The sequence below is a fragment of the Nanorana parkeri genome, unplaced genomic scaffold, assembly GCF_000935625.1.
Source record: "Nanorana parkeri isolate BGI_ZX_2015 unplaced genomic scaffold, ASM93562v1 scaffold1650, whole genome shotgun sequence".
NCBI lineage: Eukaryota > Metazoa > Chordata > Amphibia > Anura > Dicroglossidae > Nanorana > Nanorana parkeri.
In genome coordinates, this window is record NW_017307918.1 from 22,701 (window position 1) to 46,048 (window position 23,348).

A 23,348-nucleotide genomic window follows, 5' to 3' on the forward strand; every position below is an offset into this window, starting at 1 on the left:
GGTAACAGTGACCATACAATGATTTCATTTAACTTAAGTTGTAAACAACATGCGCATACTGGAAAAAATAAAAACCCTTAACTTCAGGAGAGCACATTTTCCCATGCTGAGGGCTGCTCTTGAAGACTTGGACTGGGAGTAAATATTTTCATCAAGAAACACAGAACAGAAATGGGAATGTTTCAAATCAATTGTTCACAAACATACTGCAAAATATATTCCTGTAAGCAATAAGTTTAAAAGGCTAAAAGTAAAACCCATGTGGCTCACATCCAATGTTAAAAAAGCCATAAAGAATAAGAAAAGGGTGTTTTAAAAATATAAAAATGAAGGAACACTGTCGTCATTTAAAAACTACAAAGAATATAACAAAATATGTAAAAAGGAAATACATATTGCAAAGATTCAAAACGAATGACAAGCTGCAAAAGATTGCAAGACAAACCCCAAAATATTCTTTATATATTAATAGTAATAAAAAAAAATCAGGTGTGAGCATGTAGGCCCCTTGAATTTGACTCAGAATTGGTAATTGGGGATAAAGAGAGGGCAAATCTTTTAATACTTTCTTCAGCTCTGTGCACACCAAGGAACAGGATGTAACTCAAGTCCATAATGGGTATAGCAGTGCCATAGCCTCTAATGAACCACAATGATTGACTATTGATATGGTCAAGAAACCGTTAGACAAAATTAAGATGAGCAAAACACCTGGACCGGATGGCTTACACCCACGTGTACTCAAGGAATTGAGCTGTATAATTTCAAAGTCATTGTGACTAATTTTTAGAGACTCTCTAATGACTGGCTTGGTACCAATGGATTGGCGCAAGGTCAATATGGTGCCTATATTATTTTAAAAGGGATCAAAGTCTTTACCAAGTAATTGCAGACCTGTAAGTTTTAACTTCAATAGTTGGGAAGATACTTGAACGTTTGATCAAGGATCACATGCAATTGTTTTTGCTTGAAAATAATATCATAAGCAATAGTCAGCACGGATTCACAAAAGACAGAAGTTGTCAAACAAATCTACTTTCTTTTTATGAGAAAGTGAGTAATAAGTTGGACAGAGAAATGGCTAGTATACTAGTCTAGTATACTTGGACTTTGCAAAAGCTTTTGACACAGTTCCCCACAGGTGGCTAATGTATAAGTTAAGATCAGTAGGTATAGAGTATTCATTATGCAATTGGATAGAAAACTGTCTTAAAGACCATATTCAGAGAGTGGTAATCAATGACTCATACTCTGAATGGTCCGAAGTTGTTAGTGGTGTCCCCCAGGGTTCAGTGTTTGACTCCTTACTGTTTAATCTATTTATAAATTATATAGAGTTGGGGACTAAAAGTACTATTTCTGTGTTTGCAGATGACACCAAGTTATGTAGTGGAATACAGTCCTTACAGGATGTCTCCAACTTACAAGTAGATCTGAATGTACTGTTTATTCGGGCATCTATTTGCAAATGAGGTTTAATGTTGATAAATGTAAAGTTATGCACCTGGGGACTAAAAACATGCATGCTTCATACACTCTAGGTGGAGTATGTTTTGGGGAGTCAATGATGGAGAAAGATCTTGGTGTACTGGTATACCATAGACTCAATAATAGCATGCACTGTCAAGCCACAGTTTCTAAAGCAAGAAAAATACTTTCTTGTATTAAAAGGGGTGTAGACTCAAGAGATAGACATAATCCTGCCCCTGTACAAGGCATTAGTAAGACCTCATCTGGAATATGCAGTTCAGTTTTCGGCACCAGTTCACAAAAAGGACATCTTGGAACTGGAGAAAGTGCAGAGAAGGGCAACTAAACTCATAAGAGGCATGGAGGTGCTCAGCTATGAGGAAAGAATAACTGACTTGAATTTGTTCTCTCTGGGGAAGAGACGATTAAGGAGGGACATGGGGCTTCTCGGCCTAATGGCTAAGATCAAGTGTAGTATCTGTTCTTATCAGTTGCCAGAGGGGAAAGGACATGGTCGCCTATGTAGAAAGGTGGACTGTGGCTTAGTACCCTCTGGTGTAATTGGTGGGTGTCGGATGGGGTACAGTCCTTCCCGGGTAGATTCTGGTCTGGTGATGCTGGACTTGTCCCCGGTGGTAGAGATGGATCCCGGATGGCACTACCTTCTGATGGGAATGGGTACGAAGCTTGGTCTGGCTGGAGGGTTGGGAGGCGGCAGAGCCCGCGTGGTGTTGTGCCCCCTGGGGGTGGCGTCCCAGGAGTGCTCAAAAAATCACTTGGGTGTGGGACCCCACATTGACTCACTGATGCACTTGGTCACACACCACCTTGCATATTCTGCACAACGCCTCCGGGACAGGCCTTATGGCTAGTTGCGCTCCAGCCCCTAAGGGCTGTCAGTGTGGTGCACTGGCACTTTAGTATCATTTATTGCACTTAATGCACGATTGGCTTTTTTTTTTAAGCGTTTTTTGACCCACAGATGCATCGGGTGCAGGTTCCTTCGGGGCCTTTTCCTGATGTGGGGAGGAGATTCTGTGCCCTTTTATATAGGGTTCTCTGTCTCCTCCCACCCTGGGGGTTTCTCTTCGGGAGATCCCCCACCTAGTACTGTGTGGGACCTTTTCCGGCAGGTCCCCAAAGGATCGGGGTCCACCGGCCTTCGGGTTGGTGGACCAACAGTCTCAACCCCTGTCAGGAGCCTTGCTCCCCGGGGGGTCGGGAATCGAGGTCCCTTCTTTATTCAAGGACCAAGCACCCTTGTGCACGTTTTTGTGTGCTGTGATTTCACGGCTCCCATATATATAATTTTTTTTTTTAATGTCCCCCGCCCCCTACATACACACATACAACGCAAACGCGCGTCGGATGCACCTACGTGCAAAAACAGTAATTGTGTAACACATGTTGCATATCGCTGCAAACGTTGCAGTAGAAGCAATAATTCTAGGGCCATTAATCACTGTTAACACTAAACCAATGAGCAGTAAAAGCATCGCCTATGGGAAATTTGGGGTATTGTAGTTTTTTGCAGTTTCACAGGCATACGCAATTTTAAGGCTTGACATGTTTGGTATCTATTTACCCAAAGTGACCCCATCATTTTATTTTTTACCAAAAAATTGGGTATTATGGGTATTATATTCTGTTTCTGTGCACTAAATTTCATTTTAGTGCATTTTATCCTAAAAATACTGGTTTGATAAACATTTACAACTTGCATTTTGTTTTATTCTACAGGGCCTCTGCGTTAAAAAAATATATACCGTATTTGCCGGCGTATAAGACGGGTTTTGAGACCTTAAAACATCCCCCGAAAATCGGGGGTCGTCTTATACGCCAGGTACATACGGAAGGATACGGTATACTGTATGTAGCTTTGGCTACATACAGTATACCGCGCTGAGCCAATCATGGCAGGCTTTGTATTAATGAATACAAAGCCTGTATTCATTATTACAAAGCCTGCTGTGATTGACTCAGCGGAAGACGGAGGACACAGCAGGGATCGTGGACAAGGTAAGAGACTGTAATCCCGAGTGTGGCTCGGGGTTAGCGCTTATGGTACTGAAAATTAACCCCGAGCCGCCGCCATGGATGTTAGTGGGTGCATTTAAACATTATTTTGGGCTATACTCGTCTTATACGACGAGTATAGCCCAAAACCTATATTTTAACACAAAAAGTAGGGGGTCGTTTTATACGGTAATTGTTGGGGGTTTTATGTTTTCTAGTCAAAAATTCAGATTTTTATCGTGTGTGCAAATAGTAAGAAATTGCTCTGGGCAGCAAGTGGTTAAATAAACCCAATAGATTTAGTTGACTAAATCTCCAGTAGATTTAGTCGACTAAAATTAAACTAAAACTATTCAGATGACTAAAATAGGACTAAAACTAAAATGGCATTATAGCCAAAAGACTAAAACTAAGACTAAACTGAAATTTGCAATCAAAATTAACACTGTCTCCAACCAGGTCCACAGGGTATTAGTGCACTGGAAGGAAGGATCTCATAAAGATCATCAGCGGGAGCTCAGAGAAGCACGTCGTCACACATGCCTGGAATGGCATTACCCCTGTCGAAATCACTCTAGCTTGAGCAGAAATTTCCAGCCATGTCCACCATTCACATACCAGGTGTAGATAATTGGCAGGCAGACTATCTTAGCCAACAGTGCCTGGACCCAAGGGAAAGTTCCCTACACCCGGAAGTGTTTCAGGACTTGTGCCACAGGTGGGGGGACTCTGAATGTTGACCTCCTGGCTTCCATATTCAACAAAAACTGGACAGGCTTTTCTCCAGATGCAGATATCCCATGGTGGAAGCACTGGATGCTTTGGTGAATTTGTGGGATCAGTGCAGCCTGATCTATGTCCTTTCCTTCTGTGAATTTCCTTCCCTACCTGCACGGCGGGATCAAGATGGAGATTGTGATTCTCATGCATCCAGATTGGCCCTGGTGGATGCAGTGCTCCAACCTGATTAGACTTCTGACAACCCCAAACACCCGCCCCACCCTCTCCCCGCTCCGCGCTCTTCTAGATGGACAGATCTCTCATCTCAAAGTACAATTTACTACCCTGCTTCACAGTTGCTGGCTTTAACAAAGAGGGTTTCACCTCAAGGGACAAATATCTGCCCTTGCAATCTTATTATAAAAACTGCTGGCCTTGAATTCTTTGATCAAGACTTTTGTGCAGGGTGTCTCTCATGTGACTCCTCTTGTACAACCTCCTGTGCCTCCAAAGGATCGACACATGGTTCTGTGGGCCCTTTAAAGACTGCCTTTTGAACATAATAGAGAAATTCTCCTTTCCACTCTCACTGGATCCTTGTTGCCATCACCATTGCAAGATGTGTCTGAGATTGCGGCATTGTCCTGTAAAGCCTTTTTGGTTTTGCACAAGGACAGGGTAGTATTGAGGCCTAGAGCTCCTTCCTTCCTATAATAGCCTTTCGCCTTAACCAGGGCATTGTTTTTCGATCTCTTTGTCTGGCTGATGATTAACAATAACATAGACCTCTCCGGTGTAAAATGCTGTGATTTTGAAATACTTACATTTGCAGAGCATTCACTTGCTGCTTTAAAAGGGCAAAATGACTTCATTTTGCCAATGCAATGCACACTGGGATTGCCTTGTCATCAGCACAGCATTGCTGGGCAATCTCATTTGCAATCTCACGAGATCTCAGGGGAAAGCATATTCCTCCCGAGATGATGTGTATGGTCACATGTGCCAAAGTTCCAGGAAGTAAATGGAGATCTAGTAATCTGCCCTTAGTAAACGTGGCCACTGTCAGAAGACTGGAGAGAAAAGAGATCAGGTATGCAAAGAATATAACGCTGGCAATTATTTAGAAATATCTGTTTGTAGATTGTCATTACTATACATTTCTAAAGGTGTGTGTGTGTGTGTGTGTGTGTGTGTGTGTTATTATTTTAAAGATATGTGTAAAGGTCCACTTTAAGTAAGCACCATAACACTATTCTGTGTCTGCAGTGGCCCCCAAGGGCTGCACAATAAGTGCCAAAGGCTTGCAGGTTGGCCTGGCTTGTACCAGGTAGATAAAGAATGTTATTGCATAGGAATCAAAACAAAGTGTATATTTAAGACCATTTCTTTATATTCTAGTTAACTGTTCAATACAATGGAATTGATGGGCATTTTGGAACCAGGTGATGCACCTAAAGAACTGATGTGGTAAGATAACCAGTTTTACTGTATTCCACATGCATGTTACAGCTTTGAAAGGGTTATTAGAGAACTTCCCATACAACAAGCCTCTGGGAGACCCTGCTACCTATCCATTAGCTAGAATACACAGTTATATCACTTAATTACTGTTGGATGATTAACACTAACAGATCGACGTCCAAATTTTTAGTGTTGAATTAGTTTTTTATTAGTTTTCCAACAGTTTTCAAATGGTCCAAAACAGTACTCAAACATTGTAATACATGACAATGTAAGACATGGGGTCAAGAGTATAACATTGTTGGGTCGGCACTGGCATCCTAAGGCCACTGTGCATATTGGCTTTTATCAACTTACATATCCCAAAATGATAAGGCACAGACATGGTGTGTAGGGCGTATGTCAAAAGGGATAGCCTTCTCGCATTATAGACTCGGTAATCTAGCGTGATTCTCGCCAACACCCCGTAATACCTTCTCCAAACGGACGTTTGAACATCAGGTTGTGTCAGGAAGAACATGTATAGAGAGGAAGACGGGTAGAGAAGAGCAGGGAAAGGAGGGTAGGTTGGGAGAGAGAAGATTGGGGGGGGACGGGTGGAAGTACTTCACATGGACCGAGTGTGTGTGCCCTGAGCCGAGTCTCCATGTAGAGCTAGGGTAGCATTTTAGAAGTAGGCTTGGAGGTAGGTGGAGGAAGAGAAGTGAATCCACACACTCCAAAGGGACATAAATTTAGGGAAGGTATTAGTGTCAGTCGCCAATAGCTCCTCCATGTGCATTATATCGTTGACTTGGCTAACCCATATGGAGAGTGGCGGTGTAGCAGAGGTTTTCCAGTATAAGGGAATTACTTGATGGGCTGCTGACGAGATATGTCTCAGAAGCATATTGGATCCTGGCAGGAGCGAGAGTAAAGCCACAGCTGGCGAAGGTGCTAATGTATCTCCATATAAGTGATTGTAGATCTCAAAGATTTTTTGCCAAAACGGGAAGATCAGGGGACATGTCCACCAAATATGCAAATACGTACCCCTTACCTCATTGCACCGCCAGCAGGTCTCTGGAGAAGAATGGAAGATTTGATGTAGGGAGACCGGGTCTCTGTACCATCTAGTAATGATTTTGTAGTTCTTTTCCTGGGCATATGAGGAGATAGATGATTTATGAGTGTAGTGATAAATGGTGGTCCAGTCTGAATCCGACAAGTCCCTGTCCAAATCAGCACACCATTTGGTCCGAGAACTCAACGGTATCTGATGAAGAACATCTCTCAACATCCCATAAATGACTGAGACTGTGTGGCGAACCCCCTCTTTGGAGACAAGTAAACTTTCAAAATCCGTCAGTGGTCTGTGAATTTGCCCCGAGGCATTAAGTGCCAAGCAAAAGCCGGACAGTTGTATGTCTAGTAGCCAGTTAGCTGGAGGGTCCGTTACGCCGGCTGCCAGCGGTACAAAACGGCGAGTAAGGGCATGCAGAAAGTCCCTGACTGTGGGCCAGTCATTTCTTTTGTAGCCCCCGACCAAGGAAATGGCAATCCCCGTGGGGAACAGTGAGTTGTCAAATAGAGGGGAGAGAGGACTAGGTATAGTGGTAAGAGAGGGGGCATTGGGAGTGTCGTGCCACGATTACAGAGTAGCACAAGTAAGAGGGGATGGACGAGATAGCACTGTAGATCTACCGGGCTCAGGTCCTGTTCAATCAGCGCAGGTTTTGGATGAGATGAGGGGGGTGGGAACCAATCTACGATCCTGGATAGGAGATATGGTATTTCTCAAAGTCGGGCAGGCCCACCCCCCCTGGGATTTGTGTCTGCATAGAACTTTATAGCGGATACGGGAATATCCCTTGTGCCACATAAAGCGAATCACCATGGATCGCAGGGTACGAAAGAAGTGCTTCGGGGGGCCTATAGGAATAGTTTGGAAGAGGTATAGTAGTTTTGGGAGGGTCTCCATCTTCAGGGTGTCAATTTTGCCAAACCATGACAACTTCATATTGTGGTACGACTCAAAGGCTAGGCGGAGGGACCCCAGGAGGGGTAAGTAGTTTAGTGGGAAAAGATCTGACAAGTTAGCTGTGACGGATATGCCTAAATAAGTGAGAGACTAGGTCTGCCATTGGAAGGGGAAATTGCTGCGTAAAAGGGTTACCGTTGAGGGCGGTAACGTAAGGTTCAGGGCAGTGGATTTGGCCATATTAGCTTTAAAATTACTGAGCCTGCCGAATCTGTCGAATGCCCTGAGGAGCGCTGGGATGCTGATATGGGGACGTGTGATGTACAGAAGCAGGTCTTCTGCGAACAAAGACATCTTATGGTGAAAGGATGTCGTGGGGATCCCGTGTATATCGGGGTTCTTTCGTATGGCTTGTGCCAAGTGTTCCATTACTATAACATAGAGAAGTGAGGAGAGAGGGCATCCCTGTCTAGTGCCGTTGGAAATAGCGAACGGTTTGGAGAACGAGCCGTTCACCATTACCCTCGCCGTGGCGGAGGAATATAGAGACATGATCCTGGCAATAGTAGTCGGCCCCATACCAATTTGGAGAAGAGTCTAGCGGAGGAACCTCCAGTCCACACGATCGAATGCCTTTTCCGCATCTATAGATAGTAGGCATGCTTTAGTGTGATGTTTTTTAATTGTGAGAGATCAGGTGAATCGTTTTAATGGTGTTCTCTCTAGCCTCTCTCCCTGGTATGAAGCCGACTTGTTCTGGGTTGATGATGGACGGCAAAGATGGGGAGATACGAAGCGCCAGGAGTTTGGAGAATAATTTGACATCGACGTTAAGTAGTGATATCGGTCTAAAGTTCTGACATAGGGAAGCGTCTTTACCAGGTTTGGGGATAACACAAATATTCGCCTCCAGCATAGTAGAGGGAAAAGGGTGCTTATCATCTATTGAGTTAAAGGTGCGTGTCAAAATCGGGGACACCAGATCAGAGAGCACCTTGTAGAACCGGGGAGAGTAGCCATCCGGGCCCGCGCATTTACCCGTCTTCAGGGTCCGGATAGCCACGTCTGCCTCAGATTGGGAAAAAGGAGACTCCAGTTCCAGTGCTCTATGGTCGGTAGTGCAGTTTGCGTAATGTAGTGCGTCAGAGAGTCGGGGTCATTTCCGGCTATCCTGTCTTGGGGCGGGGCAGGAAGGTTATATAAACCCGAGTAATATCTACGAAATTCACTTGCAATGCTCCGGGTGGAGTGAAGTTTAGAAGACTGACGGTCCAGGATAAAAGGGATAAAGGCCCGTGGGGGGCGGGGATGTAACGTTCTAGCCAGGTGACGTCCACATTTGCAAGCCCTGTCTCGTGCAATGCGTGAGCTGGAGTCTAAAATAGATAACAATTCCCGTCGGGCATTTGATAGTTCCACATAAGTGGTATCAAGCTGTGTAGATTTACAGGTGAAACTCGAATAATTAGAATATCGTGCAAAAGTAATTGCAGTAAGTGCTGCAAAAGGGGCCCAAACCAAGTACTGAGTACATATGCATACTTGTACTTTTCAGAGGTCCGATATTGTTCTATGTACAATCCTTGTTTTATTGATTGCATGTAATAATCTACTTTTTTGAGGTTTTGGATTTGGGGTTCTTGGGGTTTTCATGAGCTGTAAGCCATAATCATCACAATTATGACAAATCACGGCTTGAATTATCTTGCTTTGCATGTAATGAGTCTATCTCATATATTAATTTCACCTTTTAAGTTGCATTAGTGAAATAAATGAACTTTGCACGATATTCTAATTATTCGAGTTTCACCTGTATGTATACCCTCCAATGTCGCTATAGAAGTCAGGAGCTCAGTAATGTGGGTGGCTCTAGCTTCCTTGAGGCGAGACCCATGTTTTAAAAAAATGCCATGAACCACGCATTTAAGCGCTTCCCATTGGGTCAGCGGGTGAGTGTCACTGGCATGGCCTAACGTAAAATTCCGCACTGAAGCCGTTATCTCGTCTAAGCATAGGGGATCGTTTAACAGGTGATTGTGATTTAGTCGCCACGAGAAATGCGTGCGTCGAACACTGGGAACACCTAGAGTGAGAAAGACGGGGGCATGGTCAGACCAGATGCGGAGACCAATGTTGGCAGAAGGGGTCGAGTCAAGTAAATGTTGAGCAAGGAACAAATAATCTAGCCTACTGTAAGAGTTGTGGGCCGGAGAGAAATATGTATAATCTCTCTCAGATGCATGGAGGGCCCGCCACACATCCATCAGTCTGAGCTTATGTAATACATTTCTGATTTTAGTAAGGGATGCGTGAGAGAGATGGGACTTACCGGAAGAAGAGTCCAGACAGGGCACCAGTGCTAGGTTGAAGTCTCCTCCCAGGATCAGGTTAGGACATCCAAAATTCTCCAGAGCCGTGACTAGGCGTGCAAGGAAGGTCAGTTGGTCCTGGTTTGGAAAATAGACATTAGCCAGAGTATAGACATGATCATAAATTTTTACTTTCAGGAAGAGAAATCTACCGAGAGGGTCCGCTTGCTGTTGCAGGATCTCGGGGTGCAAGGACTTGTAAAAGGCAATAGAAACACCTTTGAACCGTGCGACAGAATTAGTGCTGTGATACCAATCAGGATAATATTTAGTTGGTATTCTGGGGATGGTATTACTTCGGAAGTGAGTTTCCTGCAAGAACAAGACCCCCACCTTGTGTTTATGAAAATACACCGTTCGCCCAGCGGATTTTCTTGATTTCTGCATCCACGCTGGTGGTGATACAAAGCCGGGCAGGGTCGGTTTAAGTGGCCAGTCCGGAAGCGAGACTTGAGGAGACTTTAAAAAAAATTTCTGTCCCTTTTTTTTTTTTTTTGTTTCTTTTAATATAAGACCTTAACTAATTATCTAAAAACTTAACTAAACTCACGCACCTTTTCAGACTGGGCTAGTGTAATGAGCGGTGTGCCTCAAGGATCTGTGCTGGGTCCGATACTGTTCAAGCTATTCATTAATGATATCGGGGAGGGAATAAATAGCCATGTTTCCGTGTTTGCAGACGATACAAAAATAGGGAGGGTACTAGAAACGGATCGTGACAATATAACATTGCAGGAGGACCTGGATAAAATAGGGGAGTGGGCAATACTATGGCAGATGAGGTTTAATGTTGATAAATGCAAAGTAATGCACTTTGGACATAAAAATAAACAAATAGGCTATACAATCATGGGTATGCCGCTAGGGAAGTCAGAAATAGAAAAATATTTGGGGGTCATTGTAGACCACAAACTGAATGGTAGCTTGCAGTGCCAGGCTGCGGTAAACAAAGCTAGCAGGGTCTTGTCCTGTATTAAGAAGGGGATGTATTGCAGAGACAAGTCTATAATTGGGCCTCTATATAGATCGTTGGTTCGGCCACATCTGGAGTACGCGGTCCAGTTTTGGTCGCCGGTACTGAGAAGGAATGTCCTTGAACTGGAGAGAGTCCAGCGGAGGGCAACAAAACTAATTAGGGGAATGGAGGACCAGAGCTATGAGACAAGGCTTCTGACCTTAAACATGTTTACGCTGGAATTAAGGGGGGATATGATTTTCATGTACAAGATGTTCAATGGTGACAGCAACATTGGCAACAAACTGTTTGAGATTAACTCCATTACAAAGACTAGAGGCCACCACCTAAAGTTGGTAGAGAAAAAATTCCAGCACAATGGGCGAAGAGGGTTCTTTACAGTAAGAGCGATCAAGGTCTGGAACTCACTGCCATCGGCAGTGATTTCAGCCAAGAGTGTAGATTTGTTCAAGAAACTTTTGGACAATTTCTTGAAGGACCGTAATATCCAGGGATACCAGTATCCCTAAAATATGAGATGATGCGTAGACCTATATGGGTTGGACTTGATGGACTTATGTCTTTTATTCAACCCCAAATACCATGTAACTATGTACGTCCACCCGCTGGGAAGAGGGTGTTGTCCGCCCATGTATTTACAATGAGCGGACAGCTAGTGTTTAACTCTTGAGTCCCTCCTAACATTCCAACCAGCCCTAAAGGGGACCCCACACCGTTTTTTTTCTTCTATTTGCTTACAATTTGCAGGGAGAATGGTTTACTTCGGCAGACCATTCTCCCTGCTTCTGCTGTGGCTTTGGCTCAGTCGAGCTGAAGCATATGCGTTCGGCTCCACTGTGTGCTTAGGCTGATTAGCTCATACAGCAGCGAGCTGAAGATTAGCTGAAGTTTCCGCTTCCTTCACCTCCTGTGTGAATAACCCCCTAAATGTAAGATTGCAGTCTATCATGGGGGCAAGCTTGGAGTGGTAGCTAATTTGACACACTCAGAGACCATGTGTAACAGAAGTAGACACCCTCCAGAAGGAAGGACAGTGTCAGCACAAATTCAAAGATGATTTGAGGATCTACAAATGAGTGATACACAAATAAGCTACATTTCTGTTAATAGTTAAGGTACTTGAATGCATTTTCAAGGTTTAACTCTTTGAGTTTAGTGTCACTTTAAGGGTTCCACATACTGTAGTGTTTCTCATAAAAACACTAAAAATAATGATTTGGTGATGAAGGCTGACCCTCCCATTAAGAAATCCGTGTAATAAAATACATGGCAAGGAAAGTATGAATTTCGGCACAATCTAATTTGTATAAATGTTTAACCTTTTCACCGTTACCCATGTATGCCATATGTTGGCAGCAGCAGGCCCCTGTAAAAAGATACCAGTTTACCTGTGTAAAGCCAACTGTCGGGGGGGGGGTGTCTAAGCTATGGCTGCAGCAAGACACACTTAATCTGAGCTCCATGCTACGTTACCTGCTATACCAGCATCTCACCTGCTATACTCTCGCCTTATGCAATGGGGAAGAAGACTGGTCATGGTGACCCTTCGAAAACTCCATCTTCGGGCACTATAAAGCGTTTCTGGCTCCTGACGGGTCTGACCACCTCGCGCCTTGTGGCATGGCCTCTTCTTCACAGCAGGCCTGCACGCTGCCGCACTTGTCTCCGCCCGATCAGGATCCGGATTCATTGAATGCCTGCTCTGATTTAGGATGATCTGGATATAATCTTGACAACACCGATGGATGACCTGGTACGAGCGTATGTACTAAGTTGGAGTTATGTTAAATGTTTACGCGACTGGAGCACTCCCTGAAGACGGACATCTTGTCCCTCAGAGGTGAAGTTATCCACCTGTTCCATAGAGTTGGGGACTCCGAGAACAGACTGGTTTCTTATGCTTCTGCTATGTAAGAAACTTACCTTCCCAGCATCCCGAACAAGGAGGGTAGCTCCGCCTCCTCTCCGCCGACATCACAACTCTCCTCCCTCCTTGTCAGTTTAAGTCGACAGTTTCACTTGTACGGTGTTCCTGCAATGAACACAGACGCCGGACAAGGCAGCTGAACCCACACTCTCCATTCTGAAGTAGTGACACACAGCCTGCATGCCTCTCTCCATCTTGCACTTCTAAGCAGGCTGGATGATCTCTCTCTATCCTGGACTTCATAATCAGTAGCAGCCCTCTTCACAGTAGTGACTCTGAGTCCACCCAGATTCAGCCTCCAGGTCTGCTGCCATTAACCCTTCCAGGACATCCATGTGCAGTACTAACAGCCTGACCCAACAACCACTACTTACATGTTGCTTCCAAGCTGAGATCTCCCTTAGCAACCACATGATCGTGACTTCCAATCAGTTGAGAAGAGGACTGTATGTACCAAACTCACCTTATCTTCCGGAAAGGAACACTACGTTCAGACTCCTGAACAGCAAGTATCTTTTGTTAGTTATTCCTAATGACTTTTGCCTCTGTGATGTGATGTAACAAAAGGAGGAATATTGAGTAACTATTACCCAGAACTATCTTGCTTTACTGACTTTTGTTTGACTCCCTGGAGTGAGGTAACTTGGGGAGCAGATTCCATTTATGTTGTTCACAAAGAGTAATTGAGTGTTACTTATACTTAAAGCACCTTTCTTGAGTTTATACCTTGCTCAGTGATAGCCGCAGCTGAGATTCATACACCCTTCATACAAACACGCAGCAGTGTTACATGATATCTCCTCTATGCAAACCCAGCTGCACTCTGCCCTGTGGGCCAACCGATCTTTTCACTATAAGCTGGAGGATCTGGAGAACCACAGTCACAGAAATAATTTGCGAATCTGCAGCCTCCCGGAGCCACCTGAGATGTGGATTTAGCCGACACCATTAGGGGCATCCTTAACGTCCTCCGCCCGTCAGTGACTTTACTCATGCCTTGAGTTTATCTGTTGTCCTCTGGTGAGATCTATTGCATTATCCCGCTGCTTTCCTGCATTAATGTTATAACAATGATTTCCCCTGAGATGCTGCCATTATTTTTTGGTCAACTGTGCTACATTGCTGTTATACTTTTAACTTGTTGTTGAACACTTGTTTTACTGACTGCGGTTGATGTTGGCTGCTAGCTGAACATCTGTTACTGTACTGCATATGCTGTGATGTCCAGGCTTGTCGTGTACCCCGCACCCAGCAACTCTAGCTCTAGTGAGCTGCCCCTTCCTTACTTGTTGCCGTACTGCCCCTGTTCGGCGTGTCACATGTGTTTGCCTTCAAATGCTCTTCTTCCTTTCAACATTTTCATCTCTCTTTCTTTCTTGTCTCTTTTGTCTCTCTGGTTCACATCTTGTTTCGTGAATGCCGATGGCTGTCCTGAACTTACTTACAGGTGAAACTCGAATAATTAGAATATCGTGCAAAGTTCATTTATTTCACTAATGCAACTTAAAAGGTGAAACTAATATATGAGATAGACTCATTACATGCAAAGCAAGATAATTCAAGCCGTGATTTGTCATAATTGTGATGATTATTGCTTACAGCTCATGAAAACCCCAAGAACCCCAAATCCACAACCTCAAAAAAGTAGATTATTACATGCAATCAATAAAACAAGGATTGTACATAGAACAATGTCGGACCTCTGAAAAGTACAAGCATGCATATGTACTCAGTACTTGGTTTGGGCCCCTTTTGCAGCACTTACTGCAATTACTTTTGCATGATATTCTAATTATTCGAGTTTCACCTGTATGTCCGAGGCCTAAATACTTCTTTTAAGCGTCACCGCCTTTCAAGAGGTTGCGATGTGCGTAGAATTTCTTCAAGAGACTTATTTCTTGCATCACACCAATGTACGATTACATTCTCTTTATTACCCCCACTGGTTTTACAGCACCTCCCCAAACAGCAGATCTAGAGATGTCACCATCGGCTTTCACAGACAGACTTCTTTCCGTATTACGGATTCAATCTCTGACCCGATGGGAGATACTTGTTTCCTTAAGGATGCATTGGTAATCATCTCTGCATATTAGCTAATGTCTATCCCCCGAATCGGCAACAGGTACTCTTCCTGAAACTGGCCCTTACACTGCTGGCCTCCTTACAGGAGGGACTAAAAGTTTTAGGTGGAGACTTTAATGTCTCCCTAGAACCTCAGCTTGACTTTTGCAAACATTTAAATGCTCTGAAACGCAACTTACATTGTTTACAATAAATAGACTATCACATATTGGAGACTATCACATCCACGAGATCGTTATTACACTGTTTATTCTCGCATCCATACTTCCTACTCCCAAATCGACTATCTTTTTTCCTGGATCATCACCATCTCTAGATTCTAGATTGGTTGAGATACTACCATTCACATTATCCGATCACGCCTCGGTGACTGCCCGTATGGCTTTACCCGGAGACACCCGCCCTGGCTTCCCCTGGAAAGTTAATGAGTCGTTGTTGCTCAACCCTTTTATAGTGTTGGCTTTGGAGAAAGACATTTCTCCTTTTTTTTCGTAGTAATGATACCGGTGAGGTGTCCTTTGTGAGGCTCCTAAGGCTACTATTGGAGGATCTCTGATAGCGCATGGTTCCAGGAAAAAGAGCAAACTTTGAAATTGCACAACCTGTTAACTGAAGACTTGAACTCGTTCATAAACGGAGTCTTTTGGGGTCTACCTTACTTGCCTTGACTAAGCTTAGGGAAGATCTCAAAACACTCCTAGAGTCTAATTTTAAGAGATCTCTTGGTTATTTAGCTCAGAAACATTACGAGCTTGGGGACAAACCTGATAAGCATTTGGCGAGGGCTCTTCAAGCAAAACAATCTGCCCACTATATACCCAAAACCTAAAACCAAAGGAGACCAATTGGTTCATGTCAGTTCTGTTATTGCAAAAGCATTTCACGACTTATGCGCTGACTTATACCATGTTGATTCGACCATGACTGACCATGACAAATCGCACCATACTCAGTTGTTTCATTCTTATCTGTACGAACTACCATTCATACAAGTATCCCAAGACCTACTTGCCTTCCTTGAATCCCCTATCACGGACCACAAAATTAGTTTCGCTATTGCCCATTCCGCTTCCAGTAAAAGTCCCGGCCCGGACGGTTTTACCCTCAAGTATAATAGGACTTTCCAATCATTCTTGCTCCAGTACCTTGGTCCCTATTTTAATACCTTTTTTACGGGTGCTGCCCCCTTACCAGCTATCCTACATTCACTTATTTCAGTTTTTCCTAAACCCGGTAAAGACCCTACCTGCTGTGGTAGTTATCGTCCCTTCTCGCTATTGAATGTTTATCAAATTGTTCGCCAAAGTTCTTGCTTATAGATTAAATTCCCTTATGCCTAATTTGATTTACATTGATAAGACAATGTTCATACCAGGAAGAGAAGCCAGGAAAAACCCAGAGAGCCGTTTCCCTAGTAAATCATGCCTCCGCTAAGTTGCATTCGACTATTCTCCTTTCCACCGATGCTGAAAAGGCTTTCGACCGGGTAAACTGGGACTATCTTTTTATCACACTCTCTTACTTTTGGTCTTGGCCCCTGTCTGATCAACTCTATTAAATCTTTATATTCGGGTCCCTCAGCTCAAATAATAAATGGTCTTGTCTCCCGTTCCTTTTTAGTTATATAATGGTGCTAAGCAGGGATGCCCCTGTGACGAACTAGGAGCGCAGAGAGAGAATACACTGAGGCAAATCACACGGTACCTGGCGTGCGGGGTATTTATTATGGAATTCCAGTACTCAGGAAGGGGAACAAGCTATAGGTGGGGTACAGACAAAGCGACTCAACACATAATATGGGGTAGCAACGATGAAGTCCAGGGTCACAGGGTAGTCCAGGCAAAACAAGGGGTCAACAGCAAGGGCACTGAGCAACAGCTCACAGGCAACAATTCATAGGGCCGCAGTTCATAGGGCAGCGGTTCCCATAGCAGTCATGGGCACAGCAAGGGACAGAAGACAAAGATTAGGTAACTCGCACTGTAGGCAGCTGACAGTCTGGGGCAGCTGGTTGGGTTGAACTGGTGGAAGGAGATCCAGGCAGGGTGATCCGCAGAGTGAGACAAGAGGCAGTTCCTGGGTCAAGTGGGAGAAATCCTGGAGACCTGGCCACAGCTTCAGGTCCGCATATGTCATAGGCAGCAAAGGGTCGACAGAGAGAACAAAGGACATCTTGGTGTCCCAACAACAGTCCACAGCTTGTAGCGAACTACAAATCCCAACAGTCCTCAGCAGCAGGAATTGAGCAGAACAGTCAGGGCTAAGTCTCTGTTCCTTTTCATCCACAGACTGAGCCAGCCTCCGCGCAGCCTCTAGTCCGCCAGTCAGAGAAGAAGAACCATGCAGCCTTCCCACCAAAACTTACAAAGGTCCTAGGAGGAGGTGGCATGAGGGAAGGGGGAGTACACAGGCTGTTGCTGAGCAACTAACCTCACCCCCCCCCCCATGTGTCCTTTGTTCTGGGGAGGCTAAAATGGAGGGAAACAGCGGACGTGTAATGGCCTATCTCGGTGCCCACTTTGCAGGCCCACCGCTGTTAGGGGCCCAGCGGGGGTCTTGTGATCTGTAGACTTCTGGCTTTGAAAGCCAACAGGACAGAGGAAGGGGACCAGGGGGGTGAGCACTGCAGGTCTGCTCAGTCTATAGCCCAAAAGGTTAGCAGATGACCCTTTGGATCTGCTGGCTCTGTGCCCGAGATCAAAGCCCACTAGCTGGGGGCCAAGAAGGGGGAACCCACAAGGAACCGAGAAGTATTGGGGAGCAGAGAGAGGGGCTCAAGGCTGCAAGGTGCCCCTTTCTCCACAGCCCCCTCTCCCCACTTCTATTTGCCCTTTCTCTTGAACCCTTCCTCCTGTCAGTTAGAAATAATGCAGATTTAAGGGCTTTGTCATTCATGATCAGGAACACAAACTTGCGGCTTACGCATTCTCTTATTTATTCACCAACTGCTCACCTTCCTTCCTGTATTGCTTAAATAATTTAATCGTTATGGCCAAATTTGGGATTTTAAAATCAACTTAACCACTTTAACTTGGTGTTAACCCTTTTGCTGCCACCGATGTAAGGCTTACGGCGGTACAAAACTGTTTCCAGCTAGCCAGCTCAGTAAGTCTTACGTCGGTGACTTTCTCCCTTCTGCTATAAGCTCATGGTCGCTTTAGTGACCATGAACTTGTATAAGAACAGTTCCCCCAATCGTCCCCTTTAAAGTAATACCTGTCATCAGTGGCTGAGAAGCCGCTGATGACAGCTATTAACCTAAAATATCCCCCCTGCCCCCCCCAGCCGGCATCAGTCACCTTCTCCCCCCGCCTGAAGCTGCTCCATGCTTCTGCTCGGATGAGGATAAATAGTCGGCGGGGGGCGGAGGAGGGAGCCGCTCCATCACGGTGATCGAGCGGCATGAGAGCAGCCCAGCAAGGAGGCGAGAGCAGCCGCTGTCATCCTGTCAGTTTCCGGATGAGGCCGAGCGGAGGATAGGTAAATATCTGTGACATGTACCGATCCTCTGTGTGAAGGACAAACACTGGAGTGATCGTCTGATTTGTAAATAATAGTACTATGTGTCCCCAGTTATGAATGAGCAGAATGTGATTTACATAACTTCCTGTTCATTCATGAATTTCTGAAATGGGGAGTAGCACTCACGACAGAGGCTTCTCCCCATTCATAAACTGGGGATAGTAAATATTTTGCTATCATCAGTTTCTGATTGAATGGGAAGCCTCTGTACTGTACTCTGTACAGCATTCATTGAGTGCTGAGGCTGCAGAAAAAGAAATTGAGGACTCTTTTTGAAAAAGGAAATGTCAGGGGTCTAATATTTCCCTGACGCCCCGTAAGTAAAATAGTTTTTTAAAAAACAGTAAAAATAAATTAAAAATAATACATTTTCAACAAATAAATAAAACACAGCCCCCCTCCCCCCCACACACACATATTATACACGTGCAACAGTGTGCACCATATTTTGGTGTACGCCATGCTGCTATGCGTTGTTAGAACGCATCACAGTGCTTGATTTTTTTTCTTTTCAAAATAACATTTGTGCAATTATTGCAGGACCTACAAATTCTACCGGGCCTGTGCTTTCAGAAAATATATGGTTTGAGGGGTCTCTTAGAAACTCTAGCAACGCAGCAGAAGATAATCAAAACAATGGGAAACATTGCAAAAATGGTGTGGCCAGCTGAGGTGCAAAATGTTCCGGAGGGCTTGGCTGTGAAAAGGGTTAAACCCCCTTCCTGTCCAGGCCATTTTTCAGTATTCAGCTCTGCAGTACTTTGACTCACATTTATTCAGTCATGCAACACTGTACTGAAATTAATTTTATACCATTTTGGGGGACAGATAGAGCTTCCTTTTTGTGCTATTTAATCACCACTGGGGTTTTTATTTATTACTATAACAAACAAACTAACAAACATTTTGAAAAAAAAACCTTTTCCCCTATATTAAATTATGACATGAAACATTTATTATTACCCAATTTTTTTGTAAAATATAAAAGATGGTTCACGTCGGGTAAATAGACACCAAACGTCAAGTCTTAAAATTGCGCGCTCCCGCGAAACCGCAAGGAACTACATTACCCAAAATTGGCCATAAGCAACGTTTTTAAAGCTTTTATCGCTCATCAGTTAAGTGTCATCAGTGATTAATGGCCCTAAAATTATTGCTTGCACTCCGACATTCGTGGTGATATGTAACATGTGCAGTGCAATTGTCGTTTTGGCAACCGACGCGTATTTACATTTATATGTGCATATACATGGGGTGGGGGACTTAAACATTTATGTGACCCCTAATGTCACCTGGAGACCCCCAAAGAAGCTGATGAAGCAGAGATCTGTTTCACCAGCTTCTTCACTGGCTATAGCAGGCAGAGAATTGACAGCTGAATGCGGAAGTGATGTAATACACACCACTTACACATTCAGAGATCTGATAGGAAATCAGCAAGGAGAAAAGTTCTGATTTCCCTCCCCCATCATCCTACTGACAGCTGCCGAGCTGTTTACACCTGTCAGTGTGTTCTGCTCATGCGCGCTAGGGGGCACATGCAAGCAGAAAACAAAGCCGTACATTTACGGCGCCCCGCTGATAGGAGCTTACTGTCCGTCCGTATATTTACAACAGGCGGATGGCAAGTGGTTACATAAGTCTAAGATATTAAATTTTCTCTTTCCCCAAATGAAGTGCAACCCCTTAAATCGTCTTTCCCTTTTCAGTGGCAGCCGCACAGCATGAAATATCTGGGGACATGTTTTACATCCACCTATTCTGACCTGTATGCCTCAAATTACATAGCGCTACTTAACAGTATTAAGACTGACCTGACTCTTTGGCATAATGATAGACCCTTTCTTTCCTGGATGGGTCGTACTAGCTCAGTTAAATTGAATGTCTTACCTCTTTCAGACCCTTCCTTTTTCCTTACCCTCGGCCTATTTTACAACCCTTCGTAAGTTAGTTACTAATTTTTTCTGGCATAGAACCAGGGCAAGGTTCTCCCATTGGGTTCTTACTAAACTATTGCCCAATGGTATGCACTTGTCCATTGGTGTTCATTGTTAGACAAACATTTGTCCCATTTACGTATCGTACAGTAAATGATGCAGCTTATCGTACAGTAAAAGTTTGCCTTTTTGAAATTTAGCATTCTTGTCAAACCACCATGCTTCTCTTTTCTGTAGCCAGCTTAAAATGTAATCACCCTGTGATCACCATTACCCGATTTTTCCCGAGTTGCTATGTCTGCAACTAGGTCTGCGTTATTTGAAATTATTTAATCTAGTATAGTAATTATCCTTGTTGGCACTTCCACCATCTGTTCCAGCAACTTGTCCTGCAACAAGTTTAGGAAACTGTAATCCTTGATAGAGTGAGCAGTTCCCTTAGACCAGTCAATATTAGGATAATTAGGTCACACATTACAATGTTTCCTCGTCTCCCAGCCATTTCAGTTTGTGAATGGAGTTGAGTCTCCTCTTCTTCCTTTATATTGGAGTATAAACAAACAACTACAATCAATTTACAGCAGGTCGTCTCATTTGTGCAGATTTTGATTACATGCATACTCCCCCTTCAACTGACCCCCTGTCACTCCTAAACAGGTTGTACTCTTGTATATTACTTGTCCAGTCATGTGAGCTGTCCAGCCAGGTTTCTGTTATTTTCACTAAAAGGACTTCAACTCTCATAGGGGCTGAACAACAGTGAGTGACTAGCTGAATGCCGGCGAGCGGCATTAGGCTTGGCTTTTCTGCTCGGTACCTCTGTGGTACTGAGCAGAATAGAAAATCAATGAAAAAAAAGTTTTTAAAAAAATTGAAAAAAGATTTTTAAAATGTAAATAAAGATTAAATGTAAAAGAAAAAACAATTGGGCGGAGCTAGCAGTGACAGCTAGCTCTGCCCAACTGTTTCCTATTGGCCAGCACCTGCTAGAGTCTTCTAGCAGATCCCGGCCAATTAATAACAACTGGGCGGTTGTCATTGTTTAACCACTTGAAGTCCGGGGTGTTAAACCCCCTTCCCATCCAGGCCATTTTTCATTATTCAGCGCTTCAGTACTTTGACTGACGTTTATTCCATCATACAACGCTGTACTGAAATGAATTTTATACAATTTTTGGGGGACAAATAGAGCTTTCTTTTGATGGTATTTAATCGCCACTGGGGGTTTTATTTTTTAATATATTAAGGAAAAAATATCAAAATGTAAAAAAAAAAACAGTTTCCCCTATATCAGGGGTGCCCACAAGGTCGATCGCGTAGCGATCACTGGTAGATCGCCATGTCCTCTCCTCCAGCCGCTTCTCTGGATCCCCACAAATGATAAAACATTTATTATTGCCCAATTTTTTTGGTATAATATAAGAGACGGGGTCACGTCGGGTAAATAGACACCAAACATGTCAAGCCTTAAAATTGCGCGTGCGAAACTTCAAAAAACTACAATACCCAAGATTGGCCATTGGTGATGCTTTTACCGCTCATCAGTTAAGTGTTATCAGTGTTTGAAGGCCCTAAAATTATTGCTCTCCCTCCGACGTTCGCGACGATATGTAACGTGTAGCGCAATTATCGATTTCCCGTGCTGGCGCATCGAACGCGTATTTACGTTTATATGTGCGTAAACGTGGTGGTGGGGGACTTAAAAATGTTTGGGGGTTTTTTTCTACATGTGACTTATTTTTTTTTTTCACTTATTGTTATTGCTATTACATAGGTGGATAACAATCCCCCTCTATAATAACAAAGGCACACTGACAGGTCCTCTTTATGGAGGTCTTGGAGACCCCTAATGTCACCTGGGGACCCCAAAAGAAGCTGATGAAGCACAGATCTGCTTCATCAGCTTCTTCTCTCTGGCTATAGCAGCCAGATGACTGACAGGTGAATGCGGAAGTGATGTAATACACATTACTTCCACATTCACAGCACGGAGGGAGGTCAGTAAGGAGGAAGATGCTGACCTCCCTCCCATCTTACCTCCTGACGCCCTCCCGGGCCGCAGATGGGGCAGCGGATCCCGGGATTGAAGGTGAGGAGTCAGGAGGGGGGGGCAGCAGTGGAATTCGAGCGGGGGAGGGGGGGCGCGCAGCCAAGACAGCCCATACATACAATCGGCAGGCTATAGAGCCGCCGATCGTATGTATGTGAAACAGCCGGTAACGGCTGTAATGAACCGGCCTTTTTTTTCTGCCCGTGCGTGCTCACTAGAGGGCGCGCGAGCAGAAAGAAAAAGCCGTCTGGAGACGGCAACCCGCCAATGCCACTGTGCCGTCCGTCCGTTTTTTCACAACGGGCGGACGGCAACAGGTTAATGACAGTTCAGCGTCCCCAGGTCATTTGGGGACGCTGATCTGACAGTACAACTGGTCCGCCCAGCTGTCATTTGCGAGGCGTGCGGCTGGCCTTCGGCAGCTGTACGGGCTATAGTGAATAGTCCATACAGCAGCCCTATGGTTCAACTGAACCGATGGCCTCCCGCAACCGAAGTTAGCCGAAGTATCAGCCGAAGCTACAGCTGGATCCTTCAGCAGCTTTGTGATAAGGCTCCTAAGTCTAAGTCCTCCCTGGGTAGCATAAGTTCAAGCTCCTGTAATTTGTTTAGACTTCTAGCAATCATGTACATACATTTTAGTTTGGTGCTAGTGTTATGTTTTATTTTTACTCATTCCTGAAGCGCAACTAATTGCTGTATCTGACCATGGTGCGTTTAGTTCATCACTAAGTTGACTGGACTGAGCCCTCTTTCTACCCTAATATTACACCCCTCTATAATAAGTGCCCCCGTAACCCCTTTTTTCACTGTTTTATTTTACCAAATTTTTGACCACATTTTACCTTACTTATC

The 23,348-nt window shown here is 44.3% G+C and overlaps 1 protein-coding gene across 1 annotated transcript in view; it reads left to right on the forward strand.

Annotated features, from left to right (window-relative positions):
- Positions 1 to 23,348, forward strand: part of RABEPK (Rab9 effector protein with kelch motifs) — a 188,536-nt gene that overhangs the window by 15,212 nt on the left and 149,976 nt on the right. The window contains exon 2 of the mRNA XM_018570994.1: positions 5,605 to 5,673. Coding sequence (XP_018426496.1) covers positions 5,621 to 5,673 — 53 coding nt within the window. The 5' untranslated portion in view covers positions 5,605 to 5,620. The remainder of the gene's footprint in view (positions 1 to 5,604; positions 5,674 to 23,348) is intronic.